The sequence below is a fragment of the Orbicella franksi genome, chromosome 1 (genome assembly GCF_964199315.1).
Source record: "Orbicella franksi chromosome 1, jaOrbFran1.1, whole genome shotgun sequence".
Lineage (NCBI taxonomy): Eukaryota > Metazoa > Cnidaria > Anthozoa > Scleractinia > Merulinidae > Orbicella > Orbicella franksi.
The window spans coordinates 9,587,806-9,607,469 of record NC_138145.1 but is presented as its reverse complement, the minus strand read 5'-3'; the positions used below and the strand labels follow the sequence as shown (position 1 = coordinate 9,607,469).

The 19,664-nt window shown below is 38.8% G+C and overlaps 1 protein-coding gene across 1 annotated transcript; it reads left to right on the top strand.

Moving 5' to 3' along the window:
• Positions 1–171: 171 nt before the first annotated feature.
• Positions 172–18,208, top strand: LOC145488628 (ral guanine nucleotide dissociation stimulator-like 1). Its single transcript, XM_081467531.1, has 18 exons — positions 172–1,690; positions 2,255–2,553; positions 5,091–5,153; positions 5,930–6,123; positions 6,802–6,953; positions 7,733–7,948; positions 8,322–8,425; positions 9,018–9,102; positions 9,821–9,910; positions 10,570–10,656; positions 11,454–11,486; positions 11,593–11,714; positions 12,434–12,502; positions 13,008–13,149; positions 13,551–13,832; positions 14,492–14,600; positions 15,530–15,652; positions 16,114–18,208. The coding sequence occupies exons 1-17, from the start codon at positions 1,646–1,648 to the stop codon at positions 15,634–15,636; spliced, it is 2,199 nt and encodes a 732-aa protein (XP_081323657.1). The 5' UTR covers positions 172–1,645; the 3' UTR covers positions 15,637–15,652; positions 16,114–18,208.
• Positions 18,209–19,664: the final 1,456 nt, after the last annotated feature.

Below are 19,664 nucleotides of genomic sequence, written 5' to 3'. Positions count from 1 at the left end.
TTCCCATCCGAAGCAGTGTTGTTAAACATCTTGCTGCTAAGCAACAAACACCCAAGAAAGATCTCGATCTCTCGGTAATCTGTTTCTGTGTTAACATAAAATAAGCAAAGAGTTCTCAGACTGTTGCAGGAGGATTCAATTTACAACAAGCTTAAAGGAGTGACAATCCAGTCTTCTTTTCATGTATTTAAACCCATTTATGTCCTTCGCATGTTCCACACTACAGGGCCTGAAACCGCTAGAAAATAGAATGAAACTTGAAACTAACAAAGTTTGCCCACGTTGCTATGAAATACCTAATTCACACAGCCTCGCAAAACTATAATAGATGTATTGAGTTTTCACGTCGTATAATTCATACTTAATCAAAGAAAAATTACTGATTGAAATTACTTTAGGTTCTATAAGTGAGGTTGGCGGGCTATTGGCTTTAGTTGGCCTACGTAATTAAAATTATATCTGGCTGAATAAATTATCACTCAAAAAGTGCACTTAGAGTTCGGTTTACTTTAATTTTCAATCTAGTGGTCGACTGCTGAAGGCTGTGGATAACAACACAGTGGACGAAATCTAACATACCTTAGAATGCTTTAATAAGTAGCTGAATGGACTAAAAATGGCAAACATTGCCTTGTACCAAAGTAATGGGAGTCAATCACACCTCGTTTGACCTTGACTTTTTTTCATGATCATGCCTGGCGAATTATACTGAAACATCAAAACACAACAATTACAAAGACATTTATTGGCGATCATATGTCACGCCCCGTCAAGGTTCCAAAAACCGCATTTCCATATCAGCAGAGTTGTCTTTCTCCCCGGCTGTCCAACAGAGACAGGTGCCTCAGGTATATGTTTGAGCATAGTTGGTAGTTAATTAGTTCGAGTTTAGTGTTTACTTGCGAGTTTATGTCCAGAATCAGATATCGTGGAACAGGTCAAATCCTCAAGTTGAATTACATTCCCTGGCAAAATTTCCAAGTCAGAGCATTCAAGAATCTTCTGAAAATTAAGAAACGTGACCAGTAAGTCGGCTAGGTCAAATCAGCATGCGTCTTCCAAGAAAATCGATCCTTCTTGTTTAAATATTACTGTTCACTTCGAGGAATTATCCTGCCAGCGGGTCCTATGCTTCTAAATCTCCACAGCAAAGCAGTTTTTGAGCACGAAATAAGAAGATTTTCTAAGTTTGACCAAATGCTGGAAAAAAGCAGTTAAGATTTTCCACTATCTCATGGCGTGAGTCATTTATAAATTTGGAGTGCACCTGCCAGTTTTAGAGAGCTTCTGTTTTATCGCGAGAAAACGCCACTTTTCATAACTGTTTCCTCGCAAAAATGGATTAGGGCATAATAAACGTGCGTTGTTATTGCATTTCCGTCGGGGTTTCCGTCGTGGTTTTTCGGTGGTCCAGGCTGTTGCATTTCTACTTCCGGTGAGTGTAGAATAACATTGACATCACGTGGGAGGCCATTCACAAGTGTTGTCCAATATGCAGACACACAGCGAAGCTTCACACAGACATCGCCGAGTATTTGACCTTCGCAAGCTGCGATTTTATGGTAAAATTCTAGAATGAGAAACGTGGATCTTCTGCTGTTTAAAAGTTAACAGGACACGGTATTCGGCCGTTGGAGGCTTGGACATGATGCCCGCTCAGGATCTACCGCGTTCGCAGACTCCAAATCAGGTCAGTTCACCTTGGACACCGTCAAACTATAACGTGTTCACACATCCTAGCAAAATATTGGTTTATCTTTTAGAACACACCTTTTTAAGTATTCCCACAGGTTGAAATTGTAAAAAAGTGGTGAGTTAAATCTATTATATGGTGTATTCTCATGCATTGGGCATTGTTTCGGGCGACTTTTTATTAACTTTGTATAAAGCGGCGACAAGTACGACGTGGACCAGTTATGCTAACCGCAATAATTTGGTGTAAAAGCTCTTACAAATTTACTGCATTTATTAGTAGGTATAGGGACTTACTTTTCTTAAAAGGCGACAATATAATTTTGAAAATGGTTTCCATGGTTTAGAACGAGAGCAACACTAAAAAATTCAGGCGAAATTTCCTGCCGGAAATTCTTGCAAAATAATTTTTCCTTAACAATTTGGCTCTTCAATGTTGACTTCTGTAATTTCAATGCAAACTGTCTTGCGGGCTGTTTTGTAAAATTTCGCAATAAGATTATACCAGCAAAATGTAATATTTCGATTAACACTAAGCTCTTGATTCTGTGATTGTGTTTAGAAAGTGTTCTGGAAAGAAGAGCGCGAACAAGAAGCCATTTATTCGGTGTCCTTGAAGAAAGTTCGATATCACTCAAGTGACAAGGTGTTACCTTCCCCTGATGAAGACATTTCTCACCTTCTGTGGGAAACCATCCGTATAAGAACAATTAAAGCCGGTTCCCTAGCAAAACTTGTGGAGCACCTCGCACCTTCAGCTGCTTCGTTAGAGGAGCTTGATCCTGGATATCTTATAGCTTTCTTGAGTACCTACAGAACTTTTGCCCAGGCGACAGAAATTGCAGATCTTTTGTTCGAGCGGTGAGTACTTTAGCTTAAGCTTATAGTTGAATAATTTTTTTTTTACCAACTTGTTGTTGTTTGGTTTCTTTTCAACTGGTCTAGACAATTTCCTGCGTTTCATCGTGTACTCTTCAATTGTTATTATTCGGGATTATTTTTTTTGGTTTCGACATGTAAAATATTTCGATTTAGCGGCTTCATTCGAACATTCGCGCTTGAGAAAATTTTCTACACAAGAGATTTCAACATGGTTAGTTTACCTATGGGCTTGACTAGCCGATTTTCACAACCTGAAATGACGAATTCGAATATATATTTTTAAAGAACTGAACTCACAAACTCTCATTTTGCGTCGATACCGACAAATTAAAGTACTTTAAAAATGTTTTCTTTTATCTTGAAACTTACTGTTGACATAATTTTCCACATCATTTGTCCAAGTACAAAGAAATCACTCATCTTTGAAGTTAATGGGGCCTATTGTCCAAACTAGCGCTATTTTATGACGTCAGTTTGTTAATTACAAGGGAAGATCAAAGATGCATGATTGCCTTTATACCAAGTTCCTGAGATCTCGAAACATGAAGATAAAAAATATAATATTGACAGAGTTGGCTTGTACAGTTGAACAGCGCTAACTTGAACTCTCAAGGGAAAATTAAAAATATATTCAAAATAGCAGGGACTCCCGATAGCTGTTGAAGCATATCTAAGAGAAAACTATTGAGTTTGAGCTAGTGGGGAGTTTGGGACAACAGAGTTCAAGAAAACATGTAGTGAGGGCAAGGGCCAGCTGTGTGTTCAAATTTGTCTCACACCCAGCTGGGTGTAAGGAAAACGCATTTTTCCCATTGGCTAAGCTCCATAATGTGCCAGTCCAAAAGTCATTGTTGCTAACCCCCCAAGACTTGATCTCTTACAGGGTACTTCTGTAGTTTGAATTTCCTCCAAATTTTTTCCCCAACTTCAGTTGCCATTGGGCAAGTGATGGACAGTCTGAATCTACTAGCCAGACTGGAAAATCCACCAGCACAGCTATATATCAGACAGGATTTTCTTGCAACACAGCATGAGGATTTCATATGTGGGGGCTCACTGTAACCCTAGTCTACAAATGGCAATGTTTATAAATTATTAAAGGCTTGTCAAGTAAACATTATATATTTTTTCTGCCCTTGTCCCAAAATAGTCCTTCTCAGAACTTCCTGTTTTGCCACTTCTTCCCTCTTGCCTCCCTACCATCTCTCTACAGATTAACAAGGGAAGGCTAGTTTCTGATACATAATTGCCTTCTAAAAATCAGACACTAAATGTTGGAAAGTGGATTTGACTTGAAAGATTCCCAATCAATTAATTCTTTCTCCCTGCTTGATTGTTGGGAGACCACTGCATCACATGAAATTATATAAGAGGATTTGCTTGAGTTCCATACCAGCATGACAGATATGATTTTGTTCTGTGTGTGTGCATGAGGAAACTTTTCACACTATTTTCTCTTCACCCCATTTCCATCTTCATAATGCCATACAAGATTGTATATGTTATGTATAAGCTGCATGTTGCAGTCTATGAGAACATCTATTTCCTTCTGAAACAAGTGGTTACTCATCATTTAAATTTAAAATAGTCTCTTTAGTTACTTGTTGAGGTCTCTTACCCCGTATTGATTACCAATTGGCAACTTGCGCCAAAATTTCAGTCGCCAAATATTTTTTTCACTTGCCATGGTGACCAAAACAGTTGCAGTTTCTTTACGTGATATGGCTTTAAAAGGTCCTATGGTGCTGAGATGAATTACTGGAGCCAAAAGTCAACATAGTAGTACCTCTGAGATTCGTGAGTTTAGATCAGAATGAAACAGTTAAGGAGCCATGAGAAGGAACCAGCATGAAATGCGGTACAAGTGTCTTTTTTTTCCCTTTAAACACCATCCAGCTGTGAACATAACTTTAGACAAATACAAGGAGCGGTGCTTCTACGCACATCTTAGGCTTTGTTCACACTCGGTGCCTGAGCTCTGGTGCTGGGGCACTGGTACAAAATAGTGTTGTGTTCAGACACGGTGTTCTCCAAGGACCTAAATACCATTTGGTGTCCATGTAAAAGGTCCAGACCTTGTAGTGGGGAATGGGCACTGTGCCTGAATTCTGGGTTGAATACTTGAAAAAAAAGGTGGGTTCACCTAAGTGCCCAGCAAGAATCGTACCTGGGCACCATGTTCAGGTACCAAGTGTGAACATAGTTTTGAAAGGAGAAAATAATAAATTGTAATTTAGTTCGTGAGATGACACAGAAAATTATACATCTAGCACAAGACAAGATACAGATAAGATACTTTATTTAACGTGGAGTTATGCTTAGCTAAACAGCTAGTTTACAGGCAATCCACGGCAAGTGTTAGTTATTCTCTATAGCTTTCATATTTGCAAATACTAAAAGTGATTGCCTTCAACACCATGTTCATTGCAAGTCATCAGTATATTTTAATGCTCTCTCTGTTCAGTGATAAATTTCTTGTTACACTATCCTTACACTATGTTTATTGGAAATTTCAGGTACCGACTTTTCTTGCGGAATGAGGCTCACGAAAAAGAGGAGGTTGTTGACAGGGTACTCAGGTAACAACTGGTCAGTTAGTCAGTAGACCAAAAACAAACAAGGAGTTCTTAACAATCTGTAGGCATGACAATTTGTATGAGTGATAAACTTAAAGGTCTCATTTGTGACCTACAAATAGCTGATAGGTATAGTGTATAGCTAGATGCAGGAGTTTCATTCATTAAGTGCCAGCCAGGCATTGTGCAAATTGACCGGCTGTGAGGATAATTTTACCTGCCTGGTTTGACCATCTAGAGGAAAGTTTTTCTTATAAAAAAAGTTCAGGTCACAAAGTTTTGCCTGCCTGTTAAAACCAGTTACCTTCCCTCCTATTGAAAGCATTAATGAAACCCTTGGAGTGATAAATTTTATGGTCTCATTTGCAATCAACAAATTGTTGATAGTTAGTACATAGATGTACTCTTATGGACCAAAGTATGACATCATTATATGGTCAAATCAGAGTGGGGTTTCTAAATGAATGCAATGATTCTACCAGTGGTTTGACCATGCCATGGCATTATTAACTTATTTATAACTTCTACCTTCATGTTAAATACAGTTGCAAACTAAAATAATCTTAATTTCTGAGAACTGATGTTGATTAAATCTCTAATAAAAGAAATGCTTTTATTCCTGTTATTGGACTTATCTTCTTTGTTAAGCTAGTCTATAGATGCGTGCTGAAATCGGAATTAATTGCTGGTACCAGTGAGCCATAATTCTTATAAATCTTGGCAGACTTTGTCTTTGGGCCTTAACCCTTGACTGTGCAGTATATCCTTTCTTTTTGTAGGGGTGTTGCCTCAGTGTTTAATGTATGGTTGGAGAATTTTTCATTTGATTTTGATGATTCTCCCAAGTACACAACTCTGAATAGCATACTCAGCTTTGTAACATTGGAAATGAGAAGCAGTCATGGGGAAGACCTTGCTAAGAAAATCAAACTTCGGCTGGATAAGTTTCAGATCACTCCATATGAAGATGAGGGTGAGGCACTTACTTCATTTGGAATACTACAATTTCCTCTTGTGTTCATATCAAATCTCTGATCATGCAAAAATGGCAGCTGTGAGCTCTTTTGCCCGGTACTATGTACATGTACTAGCCTCCCTCAAATATTAGGGGTGCAAACGGTACCTACTAGAAGATCTTGGGTCTCAAAAACTTTCGATCTGACCTTGGTGTCTTGGAATAAGTTACAAAGACTTGTTTTTCTGTGCTTGTTTAATTCTCTATCTAGTCTCAGTCTCCAATATCTGGATTTTAATAATGATGATCATGATTCATCATCCCTAGTACTGGGAGTATACTGCAGTGCCAGTAATGTATTTTAAATAATTGCAGTATTCATGTGACAAGTAGCACATGAAGTAAATAACTCCTATTATTGGGAGATTTATTTTTGTGCATGTTGCAGATAAATATATTACATTACCTAACTGGTAATGAAAATTGGGCGAAAGATTATGCTTTTTTATATGAGACGCTGAGACATAGATCTCTGTAGAACTACAGTATGTATGAATCAATACGGAAAAAGTTAGAGGATGAAACGTGTAGAGCTGAATATAAGAGTCTGCAGCTTTACCCAAGTTAAGTACTGCAAATGTCATTTAGATGTTATAATTTCCAAACTGACCATTCTTGTTTGATGTTTTTCTCCAGATTTTGACATTGTTACCTGTCAGCTACCTGTGTCACCTAAATTCAATCATGGTGTCAACAATGATATGTCTGCCATCCCAGAAGAGTCTGGAATGGATCTGCTTTCTATTCCAGCCAGGGAATGTGCTGCTCAGTTAACAGTGATGGATGCTGTAAGTGCCACCTTTTCTGTTTCCAACCTGTTGTGCTTAACTAACAACCTATTTATCCCCAAGGGTCAATTGTTGAGAGATACATATAGCTGTTGTTAGTGTATTTTTTTGGAACAAGTGCACTTTTGAGACAAAAAAATCCTGGTTATTGTGATATCACAATGACGGAATACGCTATCAATATGAGCATGAATGTTCTGACAGGATCTGGTATTTAATCTGAAATTAAGCTGGGCATGTTGTAAATTTGTAGGACATAAATTTATGAGAAATGCAGGTGAAGCAACTATTTCACCACTGAAAAGATTATTAAGCTGTAAAAATTCTTCATTGGGATTTGAACCTGCTAAAAATAAGGGTGGAGAATAGTACCTGGCAAATCAAGGGTCTCGGAAATTTAAGAACCAATTTTGAAATCTTTGAACCTCTTGTGGTGAATCACAAAGTCACCTTTATGTGTGTTTCCTTCTGTCTCGGAATCTGAAATCGTTTAATATAAGTCAAGAAAGGATCACAGCATCTCAGTATGTCTTGGGTAGATACTGTTCATCACCCCTGCTCTACCATTGCTTGGCTGACTAAGGTGGCAATCTTTTTCCAACAGCTTCAAATTGTACATAATATTTAACTTTAAGATTCTATAGTGTATCATCTTATCTGACTGTATGTCACAGAAAGAACTATGACTAGTAGCTGACGAAGGACAACACAACAAAATTTAAAGTTTCATTGAGAACATTTTACTAATGCACTACATGTATTATCATTCCACATTTTAGAAGCTGTTCAAGAGAGTTATAGCTTGGCATTGTCTGGGGTGCGTATGGGGCAAGAACAAAAAGGAAGGTAAAGCTGAAACAGTTAAGGCCACAGTAGACCAGTTCAATGCTGTATCTCTCCGTGTCATCTCTTCCATACTAACATGCACAGAAAGCAAGAGTAGCGGGCCTAACATGAGGGGGAGATATATTGCACGATGGATAAATGTCGCACAGGTAACGTTAATTTTAAAAATAATGTAGGAACACTTGAGGGTATAGATTCACCAGGCCTGAATCTGTAGTGTTAGTAGTGAAACTGCCGATGAAGACTTTAATGTGGTACTGTTTATTATGCTGATCACTGTGATTTTAAGTTTTAACTGCATGGTGGGTTGTTTTAAAAATACCTGTAATCAAAATTAAGGCAGTCTAGTTTGACAGTTTAAAGTTTTATGTCCTTTGGTAAACTACAGGTGTACCAAGGAAAACGCTAACTACAAATGTTATTGAAAAAGAAAAATTATAAATGTAATTACGGCAAGGTGAGTAGACAAGTGCTCGAAGCGCCCAGTATTAATTAAAATTGATTTCTCATTATGTTTGATAGGAATGCAGAGATCTGAAGAACTTCTCGTCACTGAAAGCTATTTTATCAGGCTTGCAATCAGCTCCAATACACAGGCTCAAGAAATCCTGGTCTCACGTTGCTAAGTAAATGCTGCTTTTTGAATAATATTATATTAACGTAGTCATTATATTTACTGATTGCAAATGAGCAGTAGACAAGCTGACAGCACTGAGAAAAAGGATTTGGAGGGATTTGGAAGAATTTGACGATCAATATTAACCAGAACATAATGTCAAAAATTAGGAAGGAATATAGGAGCTTATCCTCATGGTTTCAGTAGCATGAAGTGACAGTCAGTGTTTCTTCTCCCCCCTGGATAAGTTCGCCGGTACCCATTTGTACACCTGGGCGAATGTAGGCACTCTGAGAATGAATATTATTGTCTTGCCCAAGAACACAACACAATGTCCCCAGCTGGGGCTTGAACCCGGACCACTCGATCCGGAATCGAGCGCGCTAACCATGAGTTCACCGTGCCTTCACTAGGAAGAAATATAGACTTGATGAAATGGATAGATAAGTAAACTAATCTGACTTACAAACTGTGCTGGAGACCCTGGTTTGGATTATAAACAGGAAGAGCAATAAGGTTTGCAATTTAGTCAACCAATGTATTGAATATAATGTACAATTTACTGCTCTATTAAATAATAATTTGTCATGTCATCTTGCCAGAGACCTTCTTGCATTGTACCAAGAGCTGTCAAGCATTTTCTCGGAAGACAGCAATCAGCAGAGCAGTAGAGAACTTCTTATGAAGGTTAGTACATGTGGCAGGTGACATTTTGATAGAGTTCAAATTAACACTAAGTATGGTAATGAAAGATCTCTTCCTCTCACTCTCCCTCCATAAAAAGGGTTGTTGCACATTGTAGAAAAACCCGCCTGTTGACTTTTTGACCTCCTTGACTCTTAGCTGCATCAGACTGATTCAGACACCACATACTTTGTAAGCATAAACTTACGAAAACAATATATGGTACACAATACATTCAGTTGTGCTTTTAAGTAGCAGGAATCACAGAAAAGTATTAAGTGTGTTTGACTCTCAGTCAGTATGCAGACTGTATGGTCGGAATATGATGTCATAAATGAGAAACGGAAAAATCCTTGAAACATTTCCCTTAGCATAAGCAGTGCACCTGCAAGGTCCCAAGGATCTCACCAGATTAGTTAAGTAGCATTGTTGTTTGTTGAATGCAATTAGACAGATAGTAATGGCTAGAATTATAGGATTGCAATGCGTGCACACAGCCACATGGTTCCTACATACATTTAGATCCTCTATACACATTGCTTTATCTATGATATTAAAGCTAGCCAACTTTTTATTGAGTTGCAAACAAAGTCAGTAGAAACCCTATGAGTACAAAAAGTAAATTAAAAAAGGAAGCTGATTAAAGGTAAGAGTTACTTGTGGTCAATTAACAACGCACATATCTCTTGTGGTCTCTGAAGTTGTTTGAAATATTCAACAGGAAGGAACTGCAAAGTGGGCACAATTAGATTCCTCTCCGACAAAGAAATTGACAAATCTGAAGAAACGCAAGTCTAGACTTGTGGACCTGGTAAGTGGTGACATGGATGTATATCAGATAATACAGCAATAATGGTAACAGCCCTACACTTACAAAGGTACGTAAAGTCTGCATATGAACCAAGTGGCCCATCAGGATGGAGCTTATCCCGGTTTCTGTAGCGTGAAGCAACTAGGAGTATTTCTACTACCCCCTGGATGTGCTATGCTATGCTATGCTAGTCCATCGCAAGGTTACCCCGCAGCATTAAATTCACTGGTACCCATTTATGCGCCTCGGTGGAGAGAGAGACTGTGAGAGTAAAGTCTCTTGCCCAAGAACTCAACACGCACAGTGACCCTGGCTGGAGCTCAAACCCGGACTGCTTGATCCGAAGATGGGCATGCAAACCAGGAGGCCATTGCGCCTCCCACCAAACCCTACAAAGTCGTACATTATTGTCAAACTTGAGAAGTTCAGAAAATGTAGAAGATAATATATTGTGCATTCTTACAAAGATGCATTGCAGTAATGCTGTTTTGTCATTACTCTATTTGATATGATTATTGTGAGAAAATTCTCTGTCTACCCTTCCACTCATCCAGCCCATCACTGCACTTTGTAAGGGCTTGTCATCACTATCCTCATTTATTAAAAAATATTTAAGATACAACTTGGTTATCAAAACAAGGTATTGTTCTTTTTTGAAGGGAGTTATCCAAGGGACAGTTCCATATTTGGGTACATTTCTAACAGACTTAATGATGTTAGATACAGCACTTCCTGACTTTACAGAGGTGAGATGAATTGGTTTACTGTCTTCCCATAGCTTAAGTAGTACATAATAACAAACTGATGTACTATGAAGGATCCAGCGGCAACTGACAAATTGTGTTAAAGTGAATACACTAATTTTTGAGAGGAATATCAATTCTTAAACGTTTAAACATTGAAGGGAGCTATGAATTTTAGATGTCCATTATAGCTGTGGAACAGTGAGGAGCTGGTAGGGATAAACAGTCAAATAAACAATCCGATTTACTAATATCCTTCCAAGTCTTTCTTTTCTTGATGTGTTTGCTTTCCATTCTTTGGCTGGTTGCATAGTAGTTTCTTTGAAATCTTTTTCTTGGTCAGTACATCATTGTGGAAGAAAACACTTAGTAGATGTATGTCAACAGCTTAATTAATGACAATTTCTAGTCAAATCTCCACCCCCGCCCCCGAAAAACAGCGACAACAGAGGAAAAAAAAACAAACAAACAAAACAACAACAACAAGAAAAAAAAAAAGAAAAAAAAGCTCTTTGGGTGTAGAAGACACTCGGTCATTGTTCTGTTATCATTGACGATGTTTTACTTCACAAACCACGATTTTGTATGTGTTGCCCTGAGTGACGCCCTGAGTAAAGTTTACGCTATAATTTTCGACTGCGGTCTTTTATGATGTCTGCTAAAAAATTTAACCTCAACCCAGTTTCACCTCGACAATACTCACTCACAAGAGTAAAGGTGGACTTACGGTACAGTAGTCGTCCTGTTGGCAAGTATGCTCTGGTGAATGACTGAATACGTTTTGCTTTCTTTTTATGCAGGATGGCTTGATCAACTTTGAAAAGAGAAGAAAAGTAGGTGACAGTTAAAAAAATACATCTTTTGTAACTGAACACTGTGGACAATATCCTGTCTTCAACATTGTTAACTTTGAATTTTCCGATCTGCTTTCAATTTCAGGAGTTTGAAATAATTGCTCAAATAAAACTGTTACAAGAAGCTGCCAAAAACTACATAATTGTCCCTGATGAAGCATTTCGACGGTGGTTCAATAACATAGAGATCTTTTCAGAATCAGAGAGGTTAGTTAGTAATACATTGTAGTTGGTCTGTTGGCTATGCAGTGTCTTGGATTTGATTGTTTGCTATCACAATTTTGATTGTAACCAATCCATTGTTTCTCATTTTTAAATTCGTTTGGGGCATATTTCTGTTGTGTGACCGCTTTCATACACACAACACTTTCGTTTTGTTACTGTGTGACCGTCAATAAATATTTCCTTTAAACGACAGCCACAACTACAAAGAAAAAAATAAATACAAAACATGAATTCTTAGTGATGCGCGGCATTTTAATATACGTAGAGATGAAAAATTAAGCGAAGTGTAGAAAAAACGTTGAACTGTTCACGATGAAATAGAAGCATGAGTTAGGATATATAAAATCGTTATTAGATGTAAAAGTATTTCCATTTCTCTCAAATAGAGGAGTTTCTAAATGAATATGCTTTTAGTTCTAAATGCTCCACACATATGTGGCTGAAGAAAATTGCTTCAACAAATGGCACATTGAACAAGTCCACACTTCTCCTTTTTCAAACAATTCAAATATATTGTAGTAAAATTCCAGAAGAATTTACTCGTCAAGTGTGGAATTTTGAAAAATGAAAGAAATAACCTTTATCTTTAAATACTTTTCTTGCTTTTCTAAATTTCTGTTGTTGAAATGCGCCCGATTTATGTCTCGGATTTCAGTGATTTCTGAGTGACTCATGATGTGTTTTGTTGATCCTGTCTACAGCTATCACAAGTCGTGTAAGGTTGAAAGAATAGAACTCAAATACACGAAAAAGAGGGGTGCAACCATAAGGTTTGTATGCTTTTTTTGAGGTAAATAGATTTAATGACAAGATGGTAACAAACAGGTCTACCAACAAACAAGCCAACCTCGTTCCCAGGGTCCTCTCTCTAACTCCGGAGAGAGGACCACGAGAACAAGGTTGCAAACAGGCTTCTTTGTCACATGCTTCTTTGGAATTGTTAATAATTAACTTAAGCCTATTACTTCTGTGATCTAAATGTGAAATTGGAGTATTGGACCATCTGAAGTCCCACCCCGTTTGAGAAATCACTTACGTTACGTTCTCTTGGCCCTTTTCTCTTGTCATATAGTCTTTGCAGAAAGATTGCGTGATAAGTAAGAAGGCCTTCTTTACTTGTTTTGCGAATAAATAACAGCGACAAAACGAACAAACAAAAACAAGTGCTGATGCAAGCAAGCCACGTTCGATATATCAATATTCTAACATGGCTCTAAGGCTTTCAGGACAAACTTCTATCAACGAGCAAACATTTCTTGCGTTATTTTTTTTCAGGCGGATGCTGAGTGAACCAGACATCAGCAAATTGAATTTACTGACACAGTTTGCATCACAAAGTCTTTCTCCTCCTGTCGCTGATAAACCCTGCAAGTCTAACGAGAATTCGCCAGTCATGCCTCGCCGACACGAAAGAAATGTAAGTTGTATACCGGCGACTGTAGTTTTGTCTTTCTCAGCCCATTTGTCTACTGTTTGTGTTTAATAATGCATGAGGCATTAGAATCATTTTTGTGTAGAACTTTCAGCATGGAAGCTTTCCGTATCTCATTTTGGCGAAGTTCTCATGTTTAGGAAAATATTAATCTTTGCAGATTATAATCACTACCCTGGCACCCTAAGACGTTGTGTGTTGTAATCAACCTATTCAAGTTGCTCAGTCACTTCTTTCTATTTCTCCACTGGGTTTCCAGCTGTAGTTATTAGTTCAGATTTTAATTCCGTTTAAATGATCAAGTAGTAATGGTCAGCGCAAAGGAACGCGGTTTCATAGTTAAACAACAACTTGATTGATTGATTGATTGATTGATTGATTGACAGAACTCTGGCTCGTCGTCATCGTCCACATCTTCCGGTGTATCGTCAGGATCGGACACATCAGTGACAAAAAACATCTCATTTTCCCTCCCTCGGACACGTATCTTACCCCCCACACCTCCTGATATAAAGAAAACTGGTATTTCACGACGATCTCTACCGCTACGACTTCCTCAACCGCCCAGTCCCTCTGGTAAATCGGCGCATGCTGGCTGCATTATTCGAGTGAGCATCGAGGGACTGGAAGATACAAAGTCTGGTGGAGTTATCTACAGGGGCATCTGGGTAAGCACGCCTTTGTCGTTGAACTGATAAAAAAAATAACACTCGTGTCAGTCATTTCTGGAACACCGTTTCCGCCAACTTTTGACTTTGAAAAAGAGTGTTGGCCTGGCCTGGGTCGAGAGTATCCGCGCGAGCACTTGTGGGATTATTTTGGGGCTTGAGGAACACAGAAAGTTAACCATACGCCGAGAGAATATAACGGATCAGAATCCATCCCTGAAGATGCAATCTGAAGTTTTCTCACAAAGGTTAAATTCTCTCAGATTGTCGATGGGTCACATGTTTATTGTTGTTTCCTTTCAGCTCTGTAACTGATCCGTTACCTTCTCTCGATTTTATTAAATCCTAAGATCACGATCCCTTTCAGTCTTCTCAGTTTTCCCGTCATTGTGATATTTCATTATTTATCGTGTACCCCAAGTCATCTTATGAGCTGTCACGCGGAGACTCTCAGTGAGCCAAACTGGGACTGAAAATTCAATTGCAAAATGACTTTAAATTGCGTGACAAGCTAAGGGAACTAGAGACCGTCACGTAATTTAAAATGATGTTCCAACGGTGTTTTCAGTCTCCAGTTATTTTAGATCGTCACGCCATCTTTCCGGGAGAGTAGTTCTTTATGGTATATGGTGTAAATGGTGTTTGCTTGTGATTGACAGCTGTCAGATGACGAGCGAACTCCCGCTGTCATTCGGACTTGTTTGGAGAAACGTGAAATGAAAGGCGATCCCAGTGAATACGCTCTTGTACAAGTTCTCAGTAGTGGAGGTAAGTCTGCAGAGTAACAAGCGATTGTCCCTTCATCTAACTTCTCTTTACAGTATCGACACAGTGTTCTGAAGAATCGCAGGGCACGTGAATATTAAGCAAAAACAATCGTGGATATTTCATATCAAATGCTCAGGACTAAAACTTGAAGATGTTCAGTGTAAACAAAATACTTGTCTAAATTTTAACATGAGGGCTTCCTTGTTTGTTCCCATTGCTATTGGTATTCGTACGTACATAATGTCCTTTCTGGAACAGCAACTGATTGAGAGAAGACGGTTTTAGACAGTAAACGTGTTGCTCAGTAGCTTGAGGTACTCTGACTCGGGGCGATTCTAACTCGTCATTCGTATGTCCGGTTATGTCTACTCAGCGACTCAAAATTCATCCTTCGGGGTAAGCCTTGTCAAACCTCTGGCATTTTCTTGTTGTTTTCACATGGGTATTCTTTTCTTCTTTGCGGATTTGGCAATTCGTTCATGATAAATTAACAAATTTGGACTTTTGAAGCGAGGCTTAGGGGTGAAATTAGCCAGTCTGAGACGAAAAGGTATCGATTGAAAGTGGTTGGGGTACATTTTGGCCACACTTTTTCGCCAAAAAAAGGGGGGGGGTTCGGGTCACCCTGCCTGGGTCCATCCGTCCGGCTCCTCCGGCACACATTTTTTCGTTGTACGGTACAATTAATAGACCAATTTTGATATATTAAAATTCAGCCTAAAACAATAGGCCTCAGCACGAGGCTCTGGGGAATAACTACAGAGTTTGTGGGGTTTATTCCCCAGAGCCTCGTGCTGAGGTCTATTGTGTTAGACTGAATTTTAATATATCGAAATTGGTCTATTGGATACTGCTATAATGAATCTCCCAATAAAAAATGACCTGTCATGTTAAGATTGTTTATCTTATATAATTCCTTTGTATTCCAGCCGAGCTTGTCATTCCAGACAATGCGAACGTCTATTACGCCTTGAACTCAAACGTGGAATCTCTGTTATTTAAACTCAAGAAAAAGGAGAGCAAAAGTTCCAGCTGAGGTTTGTCTTATTCTGGTAAGTTCAGCAGTGGCTCCTGGGGCCTTCCCTCTCTTCCCATGTTTCGTCTGTTTCATTTCTTTCTTTATCTCCCACACTCTCATCCCCAATTCCGGGTTTTTTTTTTAGCATAGCAATTGTTTTGTTTTCATTCGTTCTTTACAATCTGGAAGCCTAAAACTACTTTTGTACTGAAGTGATCATAATTGTCCCGTGAGGATCATTTGACAGATGTGGTGGGTTTTCTTTTTGATCGCTTGACTACGCTCTGGCAATTGCTTGAACGTATTCTCCGATTGAAAGCCAAGTTATCGGGCACAGGTCTTAATAAAAGTTTCGAGCATTGTGTATCAATAGTTGTTGGTGTCACAGATGTTGTTTCTGTTGTGAAATGATTTTCTTTTTCATTAGAAGTCTTTGACATGGCGTGAAAGGCAATTCACTGCTTGAAGTGAGTTTGTTCCTTTTTTTCTATACAGGAGATGCGGCGAAAGAACGAGAGACGTTGTCAATGAAGAACCAGGATTTCAGATCCACATGCAAATCTACTGAATTTACTGGAAAACCACCCCTGAAGTTCACTGATGTCTGAAGGGGGACCTTGCTTAGCAAAGCCGCCCAAGAATCAAGAAACAGCTGTATCAGGGAATTCTGTTAGTGTAGAACAATTTTTAAGCCTAGTGGTGTAAACGTTGCATTTCACATTTGCCGAATCTAATTCAGGAATTAAATTCTAGTGAAATCCGACATGTCACTGCACTCAAATGCAACTCTTCTCACGTCTTCGACTTGGTCAGTCGAATTTTCGACAGAAGTTTGCCATTTCTTATTCGACTTTTTAAAATTCTCATTCGCGCATGTGAAAAGCGACGTTTGAACTCATGCTTACGTGCAGACCAATCTGCAGTTTGCTTTGTACATGTTTATGTTCTAAATTTGTCTCAGGCCCCGTCCATACTACGCTGGAGAAATTTGAAAACGAAGCTTTATTTCTATGGTCAGGCGCTCCGTCCACACTAAACCGGAGGAATTTGAAAATGTCGGCTTTGAGTTTTAGTGTGGACTAAAACATTTCGAAAATGTCACGATAATTATATGTTTAAACCTGACCCTGAAGGGTGGACTGAAGCGTTTCTGCCCCAAGTGAATGTCGCGTTTTCAGATTTCTTCGGCGTAGTGTGGCCGGGTTCTGATAGGTTGAGCACCATGTGCTGATCTCAAAATGACTATAGTTTGATTGGTCGGTCAGGTGACATGCAACACGCGTGCGTGACGTATTGGTCACGTGGAAAGGATATGCTTACGCGTGCGTAGTGAGCCAATTGTAAATAGCAAAATGTTCTGTAAATATCAAATGATCCTATATCAACCCCTGGGGGTTTGTTGTCGACAAAACTGAATGACATAAAAAAGGCAAGAATTCTGGAGATTCCTTGAACGGAGGAAGATAATAATTTTTTTAAATTGCATTTTATGACGAGAAACAAATGATCAAAATTTTAGCTCAGGTATAACTCAAAATATGTTATCAATATTTTTATATTTTTCTTCAGTTGTAAATTTGTTTCTAGATAAAATGCGAGCTCGGATGAGGAAGGTTTTCAGATTTTTATATATGAGCATATATGGATATAAGCTTTTAGCCGCAAGCCTGGTTAGCTTCTTTTTTTAACATAAAATGGAGAGGGAAAGAAATTATAATGACCCGAAACAAAGAGAGTATTAGAAACACGAAAGTAGAAGCAAGCTGGAGCGGATCTTGGGGGGCTCGGGGGATTCGGGGGAACCCCCTCAATTTTTAAAAAATGAGACATTATCATACGCTGACTTAGCCTCGGAATGCCGCAAATCCCATTTCCGAGGACCTCAATATTAAAAACTTCCGGGGAAGAATGCCCCCGGACCCCCCCCCCACCCCCCCTACAAAGGAGCGGCTTCGGGGGTCCGTATCTTAAACCCCCTTCTCTAACATCCTATATTCGCCCCAGGAACAAGGGAACAATTCATTGAACTCACTCTGTCGCTCATTTTAGTAGTCAATTTCATTCGTTATTTTGTGTTGGAAAAACGTTTACTTTTCGGACGTTTTCGACTGACAAGTGCAGTGTTTGATTGCTGACTCGTGCGACAGAGTAAACTCTAATACGAAAGTAGATCTCTCAGTTCTCGCAATTTTATTTTTCAACAAATGCCATGAAAATAAAATTTGAGAGCACAAATGGTTCCGTTGATGGTTTTGTTTTGTTGTTTTATGTCTTAACCTGATTATGCACTATTGTGCTAGGAACTTTGATGACAATGCAACAAACATCTCTAATTTTCTTGTCCACCACTCCTTCCCTCATTTTCGCGCTAGAGCTACAGAAGTAAGTCGGAAATAAGCTTAATAGCAAAAATACCCAATATGACCCTGGTATATATTTTATAGAGTAACGCTATTCGCCCAACAGCAACATATGACCGTCATAAAGTACTAGGAAGTAAAGCAATTTTTTTCTAAATCCTGAAATGAAGTTTATCAGTACATAATTTATGTAGAAAAAAATGTAAATAGGACGAAAATTTTAGGTTTGTAATATTTGAGAGACACTCAGTTGATCAAAAACCGAACATTTCCACTGTACGTATTACAGTAACGTAGGATGTGCTAGTCTGATATGAGAGTCTTCATGTTTGTTCCTGTGTGACTGTATCGTGACATTGGTGTCATGGCACTGAATTTCCATTTCAGCCTTTTCAGGAGGGGATTTTCTTTAAGTTGGACTCTCCACGACCCTTTATATAAACCTTTGAACATTTTGTTTTCTTCTGATCACTGCTTTGTGATCGGTGTGGTTGGCTGGTTGGGTTCTTTGTCTCGACACATACGAAAATCGCGTGACATAGTCATGCTGCTTGTCGAGCAATCGTCTTTAATGTTCTTGTCCCCCATTCCTTCTTTCATTTTCGCGCAAGCGCTACAGATGCAATTCTGAAATAACCTTGATCATACGAAAATCGAATATGACCCTGGTACATATTTAGAGTAACGTTATCGGCACACCAACAACAAAGGACCGTCACAGTACTCGGAAGTAAAGCAATATTTTTCTAAATCCTGAAATGAAACTTATCAGTACATGATTTATGTGGAAAAAAGTCTAAATAAGACGAAAATTTAGGGTTTGTAATATCTGAGAAACACTCAGTTGATCAGCAACCGAACATTTCTGTTGTACGGGTTTCAGTAACGCGGGATGTACTAGTCTGATATGAAAGTCTTCCATGCTTGTTCCTGTGTGTCTGTATCGTTGTGTGACATTGGTTTTCACGGTACTGAGTTTCCATTTCAGCCTTTTCAGGAATGTTTTTTTTTTTTTAAGTTGGACTTTCCAAGACCCATTATATAAACCTTTGAACAGTTTTTTCTTCTGATCACTGCTTTGTGATCGGTGTGATTGGTTGGTTGGGTTCTTTGTCTCGACACATACGAAAATCGCGTGACATATAGTCATGTTCCTTGTCGAGAAATCGTCTCTAATTTTCTTGTCCCCCATTCGCTCCCTCATTTTCGCGCAAGCGCTACAGATGCAATTCTCAAATAACCTTAATCATACAAAACCCAATATGACCCCGGTATATATTTAGAGTAACGCTATCGGCCCGGAAGTAATCCTGAAATGAAACTTATCAGTTTCCACAATTTATGTAGAAAAAAATCTAAATAGGACGAAAATTTTAGGTTTTGTAATATTTGAGAAACACTCAGTTGATCAGCAACCGAACATTTCTGCTGTACGTGTTTCAGTAACGTGGGATGTGCTAGTCTGATATGAGAGTCTTCAGTGCAGTCTTCCGCGTTCGTGTGTGTCTGTATCGTTGTGTGACATTGGTTTTCACGGTACTGAGTTTCCATTTCAGCCTTTTCAGGAAGGGGTTTTCTTTAAGTTGGACTCTCTAAGACCCATTATATAAACCACTGAGCATTTTCTTTCTTCTGATCACTGCTTGGTTGGTTGGTTGCTGGAAATGGGTTCTTTGTCTCGACACT

What these genes read in the sequence shown, in the direction of transcription:
- LOC145488628 (XM_081467531.1), top strand. Translation starts at nt 1,646, where the DNA reads ATGATGCCCGCTCAGGATCTACCGCGTTCGCAGACTCCAAATCAG. An exon ending in AGTTAACAGTGATGGATGCT is followed by an intron (nt 6,954 to 7,732) that starts GTAAGTGCCACC and finishes TCCACATTTTAG; the next exon opens with AAGCTGTTCAAGAGAGTTAT. An exon ending in AGTCTAGACTTGTGGACCTG is followed by an intron (nt 9,911 to 10,569) that starts GTAAGTGGTGAC and finishes TCTTTTTTGAAG; the next exon opens with GGAGTTATCCAAGGGACAGT.